The 15043-nt window shown below is 44.4% G+C and overlaps 1 protein-coding gene across 3 annotated transcripts in view; it reads left to right on the plus strand.

Annotated features, from left to right (window-relative positions):
- The first annotated feature begins 1050 nt into the window (after nucleotides 1-1050).
- The window catches only part of LOC140116782 (uncharacterized), a 102715-nt gene continuing 88722 nt past the window's right edge, over nucleotides 1051-15043 (plus strand). For all 3 annotated transcript variants that reach the window (XM_072133219.1, XM_072133221.1, XM_072133222.1), the window contains exon 1: nucleotides 1051-1191. In XM_072133219.1, coding sequence (XP_071989320.1) covers nucleotides 1169-1191 — 23 coding nt within the window. In that variant the 5' untranslated portion in view covers nucleotides 1051-1168. The remainder of the gene's footprint in view (nucleotides 1192-15043) is intronic.

Here is a 15043-nt window from a genome sequence, read left to right on the forward strand (position 1 = left end):
TCAGGTGATGGGGGATCAGGTGTACTATTGTTGGCCATCAATAGTCATTTTGAGACAACCCCAAATGGCCTCTTTCACACAAGCATTTATAGAGGCAGCCAGCATATATCTTCCATTGAAGTGTATTGTGCCCATGTGCGGTACGGTGTCACCATACAGTGACTCAGCCGGAAAAATTATAGAGCGTGCTCCATCTTTTGTTGTATGGAAGGCTGCACGGCTTCCTATAGAGAGGGGATGGGTGAGGAACACCCCCCCCCCTTCTCCAGGCCTAAGTTCTGTGAAGGGGCTTTAACACGAAACAGATCTTCATGGTCGCCAGCTGAAGAAGTAATGCAGTTATCACCTTCTTCCTGGATATACAAATAAGCCTGCAAGTGCATTGGGGTGGCCTACCAAATTTGCCTACAGACAGTCATGACACCCAACAGAAAGACTGAAAATATTATTCATGGCTGAAGAGGTGAAGGCAGAGAAGATCAGGGAGCCTATAGTTGTCTGCAGACAAACTGAACCTGCGTCTGGTGAACTTGTAGGCCGATCCTTAAAATGATGACAATCTGGATATTGTTGAATCAGTCGGTGGACTTCGAGATATGTTTCTGCTCCTTTTAGAGCCACCTAACCCTTCATTATTGGATTGGAAGGTATTTTAGACCTGATAGACTTTCTTTACGGTTTGTGTGACAAGAACAAGGCAAACCATGATACTGACCAGTACAAGCTCGGCAGTCATGGACCACTTATCCAATCAGAAAAGATATTCTATGCACGTGACCTCACTTCCTGTCTCTCTAATGCTCTCTATAGATAAGTCAATGACCCATTAAAGAGCCTTCAAAAACAAGTGAGGAATCATGGGAAAACAAGTCCTGAACACTGGTCCAGATTTAGATAAGAGACTCCAAGAAGTGGACCATCACAATGACAATTGTGGCAATGATCATCTCCGAGTATTGGGGATGTCCCAGGACCCTATAGGAGTAGGATAAAGCAGTCTGATATTAACAAAGATGAATCTCAACAACAGTGAATGTTTTTTTCCTAAGATGTTTAAAGCTGCTGACCAAGTTCTCCTGATATCCTTCCAAGTGTCAAACTCTCGAGACAAGAATCTGGAGGCTGGACTGGCGCACACAACGGGAAGGCAATCCAAGAGGAAATTCTTATGAAACAGACACCTGCCCGAAGGTAAATAGTCTGTGGGCTGCAAATTCATGTAAAACTCAAGCAATAAAAGCAAATATTCTCCTACTTGAGGCAGTAAATCCCGGGCAGGAAAGTCTTCTCTACATGTTGACGTCTGCTTTGCATATAACCTCTTCATGACTGCATCTTCATGGTCTTCAAGAAAATCTGATGACTATCCTGACAGGTCTGTTGAAATAAATGTTTGACCAATAAATGGACCATTTTTCTCCTTTTCTTGTCTCACTAAAACAAGATCATGGACTAACGTGCAGGTTATAACCCAACCCATGGGCCTGCCGAAAAATAATCATAAGGAGGTAGTCACATTGAGGGTTTTTGAGACTTTTCACTGCTAAAAAGTCTCACATGACTATACCGGCAGTCCTCAAGTTACGTACAAGATAGGTTGTGTAGGTTTGTTCTTAAGTTGAATTTGTATGTAAGTTCAAACCATAACTCCAAATATTTTTTGGTCTCTGTGACAATTGGATTTTAAAAATGTTGGGTTGTCATAAGAACCAGGATTAACAATAAAGCTTCATTACAGACACCTGTGATAACTGTTACAGCTGATTATTGTAGCCTGGGGCTAAAGTACAGTAACTTACCAACATCCAGAGGTCCGTCTGTAACTAGGGGTCATCTGTAAGTCGGGTGTTCCTAAGTAGGGGACCGACTGTATACACCTCTTCATTAATCTGGTGTATACATAGAACTACTGCCAGAGCAAAATGTCTCATAAAAAGTCTCCTAGTCACACCAGTCCCCTGTTGGTCTATGTGCTGAGACTATTCATGAATTTTGAGACATTTTTTGGGACTTTTTGAAAAAAAAATAAAAAATATCCCCAAAGACTATTAATTGAATACTGTGGTAGTCACACTGAGCAACAGAGAAGGTTTTGAGATCAGCTCAATGCACAGAACAGAGGACACAGCAGTGTGAGGAAGCACGTGTTAAAAACCTGAATTCTAAAATATTTTTTCTTGCAGTCCTATTGTTACTAACAATAAACACAATGGTATGAGCAAAAAGATGGGAAAACGTTGATCAAATTCCCTTTAAGCCTGTCTTTTTCCTTTCCGGCAGACCTTATTTCGCATCATCCTGCAGTCCAGAGCCGTCAATACGGCAAATGTGAAATTTGTCAGATCTTGTGTTCTCAGATCCTAATCTTTTGTTTAGTTGGGCTGCTTTACCTCTAGTAAAACAGTTGCAGACTTCAGCCACTGAGCGTGACCCTGTCATGGTTACACAGCGCTGCCAGGAGATACATACAATGTGCACTGCTATGCCTTATGTGCACAGGCAGCTGGTTTTCAGTCCTACTCCAAAGGTGAGTTTGTTGCCTAACTATCTGTACATCATGGTAAATTTACATCAGTTGGGATGTGTTAAGGCATTTTTGGTTTTAAAACTCTTTTTATTGATTTATAAAGATAACAATAAGGACACATGATAAACATCTTACGCTTAAAGCACCTTTGGTGCAGCCAGATGGGCATACAAATTCGAATAACAAGTACTCAGTGAAACCGGAACCATAGACACAGTAATGCTGCAAGTTGTTGCTTGGAGGCTCCATTGGGTGAATAGCTTAAGTACTTCCTAGTACAAGGCCTCCTTTGACCAATGTCTGAATCTAGTTAGAAGTAAAGTATATACTTGAGTATAAGCCGACCCGAGTATAAGCCGAGACCCCTAATTTTAACACAAAACTGTAAAAACCTATTGACTCGAGTATAAGCCGAGGGTGGGAAATGCATTGGTCACAACCACCCCCCAGTATATAGTCAGCCAGCCCCCTATAGTATATAGCCTTCCATCCCCTGTAGTATATATAAAGCCAGCCCCTGTAGTATACAGCCTGCCAGCCCCTGTAATATATAGCCTTCCAGCCCATGTACTAAATAGCCTGCCAGCCCCCTGTAGTATTTAGCCTGCCAGCCCCTGTAGAATATAGCCTTCCAGCCCCTATACTATCTAGCCTCCCAGCCCCTGTAGTATATAGCCTCCCAGCCCATGTAGTATATAGCCTGCCAGCCCATGTAGTATATAGCCTGCCTGACCCCTGTAGTATATAGCCAGCCAGTCCTCTGTAGTATATGGCCAGCCAGCCCTCTGTGGAATAGTCTGCCAACCCCCTCTAGTATATAGCCTTCCAACCCCCTATAGTATATAGCCTGCCAGCCCCCTGTAGTATATAGCCTGCCAGCCCCCTGTGGTATATAGCCTGTCAGCCCCTGTAGCATATAGCCAGCCAGCCCCCTGTAGTATTTAGCCAGCCAGCCCCCTGTAGAATATAATGAAGAGAGGATTGAAATCCAGCTCACCTGCCAGCAACTGAGTGTGCTCGAGTCCGGGGCGGGTCGCCTCTCTGCCGAGGCTTGGTAGACGTAAAAGTGAATTTCTGATCCAGCCGTGTTAGAAGCAACTTTATTATTTATTCAGGCAAAATTGTTACAATCCATGGTGTGAATCTGGAATCCACTTTTATCCCTGTAGAATATAGTCTGCCAATGCAGCGCAAATCGGAAATAGTCAGAATATCCAACGTTTGTGCGGTCCGCGAATCCTTAGTAAATGAGCCCTATAATGTTCAGTGCCTGGCTTTGGGGTGGCCGAATGCTATGCTGGGTTCCCAGGCACAGTCAAGGTTTCAGCACATGTTGCTGCTCCGCAAAAGAGATTGTAATCTGTGGTGCGACCCAATGGAATATAAGTCCAGAGAGTCATGGTGTAGTGAACAGTTTCCTTCTTTACTGAAGAAATTCAGGTGCAGAACAATACAAACTCAAAGGTCTGACTTCTCCAATCTCCTCCCTGGCAAAAGAAGCGCACTACGCAGAGGAATGCCCTGGGTTAGCTGTCCCTCTCTTTCTCAGAAGGCTTGTAACCTGGGCCAAATTTTAGCGGACCATCTCAGCTTCACGTAAACTGGAAGTCTTCTAAAAGTTCTGTTCCCTAACTACAAGACACTAGGGACTTGGACTGTTCTTTTTATATACCTTCTGCAGAGGGAGGAGTGGATACATTTCAGCAAAGGCATTGACAAATCATTCTGCCATAGACACTATGGGGCACATTTACTTACCCTGATCCCCGAGGTGCGTTGTCTGACGAGGATGAAGTCTGCCGTGATTCATCAAGATCGCGCGCTCAAGATCCTGCATGTGTCGCTTCCCCGCTCAGGTCCGACGGAGTTCACCTTCTTCTTCCCGGTGTATGTGAGTGCATGTCTTGCGACACAATTTGAATTGTTAAACCCCGCGCATAGTCTAAAAATCCGTCGGATCGTCTGACGAATCATCCACCCCCCCCCTAATTTGTGTCCCATGAAAGCCGGAGCGATTGCAACTCAAAACAATCGCGTACGACACAATTCCCAGCGCAATGCCCGAAAACGTCGGAAAACCCGTCAGAAATGCGGCCGCGGGACCCTTAGTAATTAAGCCCCTATGAGTCCCCATAATATTCTATTGAAACAAGTTTCTAAAGTGGTAAACAACTTTCCAGACAGCATCTGTCAGGTCTGATTTTGTGGTAAACAAGTCTGCTTTCTCCACCAAAACAAATTCTACTAAATTTGTTCTTTAGTTAGAGATATACAGTCAGAAATGTCTCTTATTGTTCATTAACTCTTTCTACAGGTCTATACAGATACAATACTAATAATGCAATAATGCAAGTTAACCTTTGATGTAAAATAAAGTAAAAAGTGCTTATATAGGGAAAATATTCAAAGGTTCGCAAATGTCCAATGCTCAGCTGACCCAGGGCACTACAAAAGCAAAAAAAGATATCTGAAGCAGAGGTCTAAACATATGCTCAATGTTCAGAGGTCACAAGATAGGTCAATGTTCTACTGTATGGTCTGGGTCGAAGATTGCATCAAGTAATCCTAAAGGAAAAGTGGAGAAATTTTGGCAAATCTGGCACTCTAGTTCCACATCTAGTGCACTTGCTGACTCATTTGCATTCCCATTGAACGATGATTATATCTTCCATGCTTTATTGAAAGCCTATACACAATACTTCATCATAAGCCTATAGACAATACTAATATTGATTTTAGAGACAATTTTGATCTGCTATACTTCCTTTTTGAAGGTTTGTTTTGAATGAACCCAAATTTGATTTAAAGGTCGGTTTTATGGAAGGTGTCAGACTAAAGTTTGTCTCCTGCTGTATCTCTTGGGTTCAGTATTAGGTTAGAACTCGTTGAGCCTTGGCCCATCAAAGGATTGTCTCGTTCTTCAGTGGGGAGTCCAACATTGTCCATGGGTGGTCTAAGATGCACATCACTTCCCTTTATTACATGACAAGGTACCCATTAATAAGGTCTATTATATGCTTTATATGAAGGATAAACTGGTCCATGAACCATGATTTTCTTATATGTTCCAGATGAGCCTAAGTCCACCTCTCAGCATCACATAAAATACTGTATCCTCTTCCCGTCATCTCATATGTCTTGACTCTGACTGAAGTATTGAGTTCATTATAGGAGGAGATGACTAGATGCATCACATAAGCCATCAGTTAGTAGTGTAAGATTCCTGAACTCTATGTCCCCTGTTACTAGTCCATCTCCTGCATGATTTTCACACGTGCCTTGGAATGGAGATGATCTGAGTATTGCTGACCTTAGTATACTGACATGCAGCTGGAGCGCATTAAACATGCCAATTACCAAATGATGTACAATGTGCGCATTCACATTAAGAAACAGGAGAAAGCGGTGGTGTTTGGCTTAGCTGGATCATTGTGGATTTAGAAAATTTGTTGAAGAATGTACAACAATTAAAAAAAGGTTAGTAAAATAATTCTGAATGTTTCTCTCTCAAAGTCTATTGGATCCTGGTTACTAAAGGAAAAACAATTAATGGGTCAATTACAGGTTTTCTCACCGTGTACACTTACCCAGCCGGGATCCCAAGCGATCCCGAGAAACTTGCTGGAGTCACAAGTGTCCACAAGAATGGAACAGTGATGTGCATGCTAGGTCTACACGTCCTTCATAGTTATGAGATCTATTGGGAGTGCAACACCCCTGCCAATGCATGGGCAGAGGAGTAGTTGCGAATAAGCCCCTTGTACCATGCAGTACATTCAGAGGTAATTGTGCAGCGGTAGATACTGCCTGGATAGGCAAGGGTTAATGTTACTTAATGTTGTCATCCAATGATATTCCACTATTGTAACTGGAGTGTAATTGGAGAAGGAGATTACCTGACCAGGGAGGAGTTAGCTCTCTTGGAATCCAGCTCTTTTACCAGAGAGACCTCAGGGCACATGCTCTGACCACAGGCCTCCTAGGCTTCAGCTCAGTAACTCTACACTGAGTGACACAAAACTACCAGGACAAAGCAGCAGCTTCCAGCATTGGACACAGCTACATCCCAGCCTGCCCCTGCACCCAGTCTGGTGACCCAACTCCTGAGGTTCCCTCTCCAAGATCACTCCAATACTGCACTTGTACAGAATTGTTTGGCCTGTTGCTGCTGTTGTTTCGAATAAAGAACTGTAAGTTACTTTTATGCACAACATTACCTCCGTCTGGTCCCTGCTATGGCTGTATCACCATCAAGGGCACCCCATCTATCTACCAGGGACACATACTACAGACTCTAAGGGCTGCTTCAGGGAGAACCAGTACCACAGCCTCTCCCTCATCTAATTTCTTGCACACACTGCCCGCTGGAGACCTGCCAGGCTGTGGGACAGCCCTCCGGTTCCCATACCAAGCACCGTGACACCAGCGTGCCTAGGCCGCAACCGCCAGCCACTCTGGTATTCTGGGCCCCAGCTGCCTCCATGCCCCAAGAAAAGGCTAGGCCCCGGTGGGGGATGTTGCAGTTGGCTACTGTATCTCCCACAAGTCCTAAAGAAGAGAAGACAGTAGTGGTGGAGCATAAACCCCACCACTCCATTCATATGGACATTCCTGGGTTCTTATATGTTCTCATTCTTATGATTACGAAGGTATTAGACTCCTAAACCAAAGAAGTTGAATATTCATAGGCTGGGTTCACATCACGTTATTTATATACGCTTAGGATATACAAAAGCATCTGAAATAAACGCTTAGCATATACATTGACAAATAGTGGCAGACGAAGCATAGTTGTTGCCTCCGTCTGGCCACTAAACATTTTGTCCGTAGCACTAAAAGTGCATTGTCTGTCTATAATGTTGTGTGTGGCGATTCGCTAAGATCGTGCGCCAGAAATGATCAATCTGCCGCTTCCCCGCACAGCTTCGACAGAGTCCACCATCTTTTTTGTGGTGCATCTTTAACATAGGGCGTGCAACTCAATTTGAAAGTTATATACGGTGCTCGGTCCGAATCCCAATCGCAGCGCTGACACTTCTTAAATACCTGTGCAAGCAGTTTTAGCCACAAAGAATGCACACAGTCCAAGGAAAGTGCAGGGCTTGACCCTTAGTAAATGTGCCCCATAGCGTTATTTTTTTAGTATTGTATCTGTATCCCCGAGATGGGGATACTCTGCCATAGACCCTGGTCTCCTAGTCTGTGACTAGGGTACAGGCTTCTGAGAAAGAGAGGGGCAGAGAGCCCAGACCTTTCCTAAGCATAGAACCCTTCTTCTGCCAGGGAGGAGATTGGAGAAGTCAGACCTTTGAGTTGCTTGTATTGCTTTGCAACTGAATTTCTTCAGTAAAGAAGGAAACTGTTCACTGCAGACCTCGACTCTCTGGTCTTATTTCCCATTGGGTTGAACCATGCCTTACCATCCCTTCTGGAGAGCAGCAACACGTGGTGACACCTTGATGGTGCCTGTCGGACCCAGCATAGTGTTGGGGACATCCCTAACCAGAGCACTGCACATCTGATGGTCTATTCACTCTCCCATAACAACTTACACAGAAGAAGGGAGGTAACAGAGGGTTAGCCCTCAACATGCCAATGATGGAGGTAAACCACCACCCGACCATTTATGAACAGCTTAATATTTCCACTAAACTTTATCACTTCTTACTTTGTTTTATGTGAAGGTTTAACATTAATTAATCTATAGTGTTTTGTGAAAAACATTCTGTTTCTTACTTCTGTATCTGTATACACCTGGGTTCACAGGGTTTTCACAGCTATACAGGAAATTGTTTTGCAGGAGAAAAAGCAGACAGTCTGACTTTTAGAATGGCAGGTGTTGTCTGGAAAGTTGTTTAGCACTCTGGAACCTTGCAGCCATAGACTCAATGTAAGAATGCTTTGCCATTGTTTATGCTTAAATAGAAGGTATATAAAGAGAACAGGCCATGTCCTTAGTGTCCTGCAGTTAGGGAAGCTTGGGAAGAAAAAGCTGAGATGGGGATACTCTGCCATTGGCCCTGGGCTCCAAGCCTGTGACCAGGGTACCAGCCTTCTGAGAGGGATAGCTAGGCCAGGCCTTTCCTCAGCATAGAATACTTCTTCTGTCATGGAAGAGATTGGAGAAGTCAGCCATATGATTTGCTTGTACTTTGTGCACCTGAATTTCTTCAGTAAAGAAGGAAACTGTTCACTGCGGACCCTGACTCTATGGACTTATTTCCCATTGGGGTGGACCTCGCCAGACCATACCTTCCAGAGATCAGCAACTCGTGGTGACTTCTCTACAGAAAGTGGCGGACGGAGCATAGCATCAGACCACCCTAACCCAGGAGTTGCATTTTGGGATCACAAATAGGATCTGGTACAGAGACAGCAGAAAATTAGAATGCAGCCCCAGTGGATCAATGTAGCCAGTGGCATCTACACAAACGTCCTAGTTTGTGTCTTGAGAACAGAAGGTTGTGATTTTAATTTGTCAATTGGAGGGAGCAGCCCTCAGGAAGGTTAAGTCATGGCCTAACCCAGAGAAATGTACTGTATGACTAGGTTTATCCCCCTAATGAAGTTATCTTTGGATGTTCTCCATTTGTGCTGATTCCTGCTGATGATGCTGAAGACCTTTGCTACGCTGATAGCTATGTCATGGATTGTGTACTTGCCAAATTCTTTGAGAAAGTTTGTCATATTTCCAGATGGTAAAAAGGGAGAACATGTTATTGTCAGTCCTACAAAGAATTAAGTGAAAAAATGTTCAAATGATATGTAATGACCATCGTGAGAAGGGGCTTAGTCCCATGTACACTGTGTATATGTGTGTCAGGATCAGGGGTAGTGGACTGAATGAACCACCACGAGCGATGACGTAAGTCAACACCTGGGGTCTAAGTGGCACCCGGTATTCACTAGAGTCCGTCGCAAAGCAGGTTGGACTTGCTGTGGCGTGGTACCACCAGTTGCTCCACAGGCGTGACTTGCTCGCTGTAGTGGCCAAGGCGAGGTACAGAAAAGGCAGGCAGAATCAGAGTCGTAGTCAGGCAGGAGGTCAGGACAGGCGGCACAGGATCGGAGTTGGGACGTAGCAAAAGGTCAAGGCAGACGGCAGAGAATCAAGGTCAGGAAACGAAGCAGACTTGACAATGGGTAAATTATGAGATTCACAACAGGCTTTCTCAAAAGCACAAAGATCTGTCAGGGGTCACAGGAAGAGGCAAGCAATATATCAGGGCAGCGATCGGCCGCCACCAATAAGCGGCACGCTGGCCCTTAAAATTCCACAGAGCTGGCTCGCATACGGCCTAAGGGATGGGGACATGCACGCCGGACCATGGGAGCCGCAGCTGGAGCACTGACAGGTACGAATAGTTGCGACTTTTGCCCTGGTGTGGCACTACAAAGGAGCAGGAGCACCCATGACAATGTGTATTTTGGAGTCACCATTAGTCTGGTAATTGTTACGTCGAGTGACTATGTGCTTTTGAGTCTTTTTTGCAGCATATGCTGATGCTGTCGAGAGAGTCACAGAAAAAGTAGGGTAGCGCCAATCCCTTCAAGTCTTAGATCTGAAACCTGACCACTGCGCCTCTTATCCTGTTCTTCTCCTGTGTTGACCATTACTCTGACATTGCTAAAGTCCCACAGCTTCCAGCTTGAGGACCACAGCAGAGACCACAGAGTGTCCAGTCCATATGCACCCCAAATGTGCCAAAGAACATTAGTTCCGTGCTTTGTCATTGTTTGTGTTGAAATACAAGGTGTATAACAGTCTTTGCTTTGTACCTGAATTTCTTCAGTAAAGAAGGAAACTATTCACTGCAGACCCTGACTCCCTGGACGTATATCCCATTGGGGTGCACCGCGTCTTACCATCTTTTCTGGAGAGCAGCAACATCTGCTCTGGGGACTCCCCTAATCCAAGCACTGCACATCTACTGTGTTTGAAGGTCTATTCACTCTCCCATAATATGCCAACTATGGAGGTAAACCACCACCCGAAATGTCAAGTGGTTTCTTCCCTGTCCCTGTTTTCATTTGTCAAGGAATGGGATATATTATATAGAAGAGACAGTATCAGGGAAGTCTGTGGGAAGAACACAAGGTTGCGGTAATGTTCTTCCAAGACACCCTCTACTAGCATCATGTGTATATGACATTTATAAGATTATTATGTGTGTATGTTGGATGTATTGTTGATCTCTCCATCTTTAGAATATGTGATATATGGAGTAACTATGGAATTGAATAAACAAAACATTCTAGAAAAGCAAATTGCAAAGTCTATTAATAGGCAAATTTTCTGGACTTCAAATCAGTTTAAAGGAAATCAACCATCAAACTTAGCCTTTTTACCATATATTCAATCCGGCCGTTTCTGACATTTGAAACTTCTAAAATGCTAATTGTTGCACTTATTCACTCTCGACTAGACTACTGTAACTCCCTACTAATCTGTCTTCCACTCTCTAAACTCTCTCCTCTTCAATCTATTCTTAATGCAGCAGCCAGGCTCGTCTTTCAGGCCAAACGCTACACGGATGCCTCCAGTTTATGCCAATCACTGCACTGGCTGCCTGTCTCCTCACGTATTCACTTTAAAATAATAACCCTCATCCACAAAGCTCTGCATAATGCTGCACCTCCCTATCTCTCTTCTCTCATCTCAGTCTATCGCCCTTCCCGTGCTCTTCGATCTGCCAGTGACATTAGATTAATCTCTACCTTAATTCGAACCTCCCATGCACATGTCTAGGACTTCTCCCGAGTTGCACCAATTCTCTGGAATGCCCTTCCCCAGACTCTGAGACTAATACCCACCCTCCAAAGTTTCAAACGTGCTCTTAAAACCCATCTCTTTAGGCAAGCCTATCACACTCGCTAACTGCATGAAATGTCAACTCTCCCTTTACTAATTCATCCTATCTCCCATCTGTTATCTGGCAAACAGCTGATATATACCAAGCTCCAGGCTTCTCTGCAGTCTTTTTCACCTAGGACCCTGTAAATAAGATGGCTGGTTCAAGCAGCAACATCATTGTTTATTAAATTATTTTATATTGTTCCCTTATAAAGAATGGCTGGACCATTATACAACCTCTTGTGTCACCCCCTCATCCTCATAGTCTGTAAGCTCTTGTGTCACCCCCTCATCCTCATAGACTGTAAGCTCTTGTGTCACCCCCTCATCCTCATAGTCTGTAAGCTCTCCTGTCACCCCCTCATCCTCATAGACTGTAAGCTCTTGTGTCACCCCCTCATCCTAATAGACTGTAAGCTCTTGTGTCACCCCCTCATCCTCATAGACTGTAAGCTCTTGTGTCACCCCCTCATCCTCATAGACTGTAAGCTATTATGTCTATCCCTCATCCTCATAGACTGTAAGCTCTTGTGTCACCCCCTCATCCTCATAGTCTGTAAGCTCTTGTGTCATCCCCTCATCCTCATAGACTGTAAGCTCTTGTGTCACCCCCTCATCCTCATAGTCTGTAAGCTCTCCTGTCACCCCCTCATCCTCATAGACTGTAAGCTCTTGTGTCATCCCCTCATCCTCATAGTCTGTAAGCTCTTCTGTCACCCCCTCATCCTCATAGACTGTAAGCTCTTGTGTCACCCCCTCATCCTCATAGTCTGTAAGCTCTTGTGTCACCCCCTCACCCTCATAGACTGTAAGCTCTTGTGTCACCCCCTCATCCTCATAGACTGTAAGCTCTTGTGAGCAGGGCCCTCACTCCTATTGTTCCATATGACTGTTTGTTCTTTGTAATGTAATATAGTTGTATATGTCCCCTATGATTTGTAAAGCGCAACAGAATTTGATGGTGCTATATAAATATATTATTATTAAACTTTTTATTTTTATGCTACTACATATACTGAAGTATAAGCTGACTGAGTATAAGCCGAGGTACCCAATTTTAACTGGGAAAACCTTTTGACTCGAGTATACATAGCCAGTCCCTGCCCCCCAGTATATAGCCAGCAGCCCCGCCCCTTAGTATATAGCCAGCCTCTTGACCGCTAGTATATAGCAAGCAGCCCCCTGCTCCATAGCATATAGCTAGTGCCTGCTCCCTTGTACATAGCCAGCAGCCCCCTAGTATATAGTTAGTGCTTTCCCCTTAGTATATAGCCAATGCCTTCCCCCTTAATATATAGCCAGTGCCTGCCCCCTTAGTATATAGCCAGTGTCTGTCCCCTTAGTATATAGCCAGTGCCTTACCCCCGATGGCAGCACACACACTATGATGTCGGCAGGCAGCTGATGTCATTTTGTGTGCGACGCAGCCGCGGGGACCCGAAGACGGAGACAGAGGCGGAGCCTCAGAAGACAGAAGAGAACCTGCGGGGGGTCAGACAGGTTAGTACAGAGGCTCAAGTATAAGCTGAGTAAGGGTTAAAATGAAGTCACGGATAACAAATATAAGAAGATTAGCACAGTCACAGATGCCTGGATCTATGAGTAATTGGTGGCTTATCATGATGGATTCTGATGGTGGTTTTCCTTTAAGGTTCACCAGATCCAATCACCAGTCATGTTTGCCAAAAATGTTTATGGAGCGGCAGAAAAAAGGGATAATTATAAAGACAAATATTTTATTTTAGAAGGTATAATAATAATAATAATAATAATATATTAACATTATTTTTTCATAAAATCACATCACATCTACCAAATTCTGTCTGCTTTTGGGCATTTTCCAGGCTAAAAAAAGAATTGGCATTTACTTTATTCCTAAACCCTTCAAAACATGTCAGAAGTTCAGCTTTGTCCTTCAGATCTGTCAACAACTAAGAAGAGAGACATTTTTAGCAGCCACTCTCTGAGCGTCACCCTCCACGGTGACATAAATGTTCTGTATTAAAACTTTTTAAAGTTAATTCAAACACTTTGCATATTGGTTGGAAGTGCGGACACCCAAAATACTGCAAGGGTCATTTTTAGAGCTTGACATACTGGCACAGGTGAAACGGTAGAGAGGATGTGACGTTCTGGGAATTTGATATAAGAAGAAGAAATTACTACCTGCTAACCATTCAAATATTTCTAAAATGTAAGGTAGTCAACACTCTTGTCTTTCAGTAGTAGCTTTCTGCATAGGCTTTGCTTTGGATGGTCCTTCTACTCTGGCCAAGGCAGTAACCTACTGAGGGTGATTGTCTTGAACTTGGACATTCTTTGTTCAAAGAGTTGGAATTAGAGATGAGCGAACATACTCGTTCAAGCATTAGCATACTAGAAACTGCTCGTTGCTCGGATGAATATTTCACCAGCTCAAGAAAATGTCATCTTCTGTTTTGATTTTTGGCGGCCAGAAACAGAGCCAATCACAAGCCAGGAGACTCTGCACTCCACCCAGCATGACGTGGTACCCTTACACGTAGATAGCAGTGGTTGGCTGGCCAGATCAGGTGACCCTGGGATAGACTAGCCGCTGCCCGCGCTGCTCGGATCATTCTGTGTCTGGATGCCGCTAGGGAGAGAGCTGCTGCTGCTCAGGGAAAGCGTTAGGGTGTTCTATTAGCTTACTGTTAGGCAGGAGTGAGTCTGCAAGAACCCAACAGCCCTTCTTAGGGCTACAATAGCGTTTTTTTTTTTTTATTATTTGCTTGTGGCTGGGCTTGCTGGCACTAGTAGTGCAGCTACTACTATCTCGCCTCACTCGGTCACTAGCCTAGTTCGAATTACCATATATACTCGAGTATAAGCCTAGTTTTTCAGCACAAAATAATGTGCTGAAAACCTAAGCTCAGCTTATACTTGAGTAAAAAAAACGATATCAAAACTTACCTTTCCGGCTTCCCCACGCTGCTTGCTATATACTGTGGGGCAGGTGCTGGTTATATACTATGGGGCAGGTTCTGGTAGGCTATATAATGGGGAGGCTGTGACCAATGCATTTCCCACCCTCAACTTATACTTGAGTCAATGGGGGTCATTTACTAAGGGCCCGATTCGCGTTTTCCCGACGTGTTACCCGAATATTTCCGATTTGCGCCAATTGTACCTGAATTGCCCCGGGATTTTGGCGCACGCGATCGGATTGTGGCGCATCGGCGCTGGCATGCACGCGACGGAAATCGGGGGCGTGGCCGAACGAAAACCCGACGGATTCGGAAAAACCGCTGCATTTAAGAAAAAAAATGTGTTGCGAAAATTACACTTACCTTCACCAGGTATAGGCCGGTGAATTTCAGGGCATTCCAGCGCGCCTCCGGGGAACTTCAGCGCAGCAGCGCCACCTGGTGGACGGCGGAGGAACTACCTTAGTGAATCCCGGCCGGACCCGAATCCACTGTAGAGAACGCGCCGCTGGATCGCGAACGGACCGGGTAAGTAAATCTGTCCCAATAGGTTTTCCCAGGTTTTTGTGGTAAAATTAGGGGCCTCGGCTTATACTCGAGTATATACGGTACTTTTGAATGCTGTTAATTTTTTGTCTAAGATATAAGAAAATGTAAAAAAAAAAACTTTTTAAAGTTTTAAAAAGAAAAGTTTTAAATGCTGCCATGGTCTACTTG

This window comes from Engystomops pustulosus, chromosome 2 (assembly GCF_040894005.1).
Source record: "Engystomops pustulosus chromosome 2, aEngPut4.maternal, whole genome shotgun sequence".
Classification (NCBI taxonomy): Eukaryota; Metazoa; Chordata; class Amphibia; order Anura; family Leptodactylidae; genus Engystomops; species Engystomops pustulosus.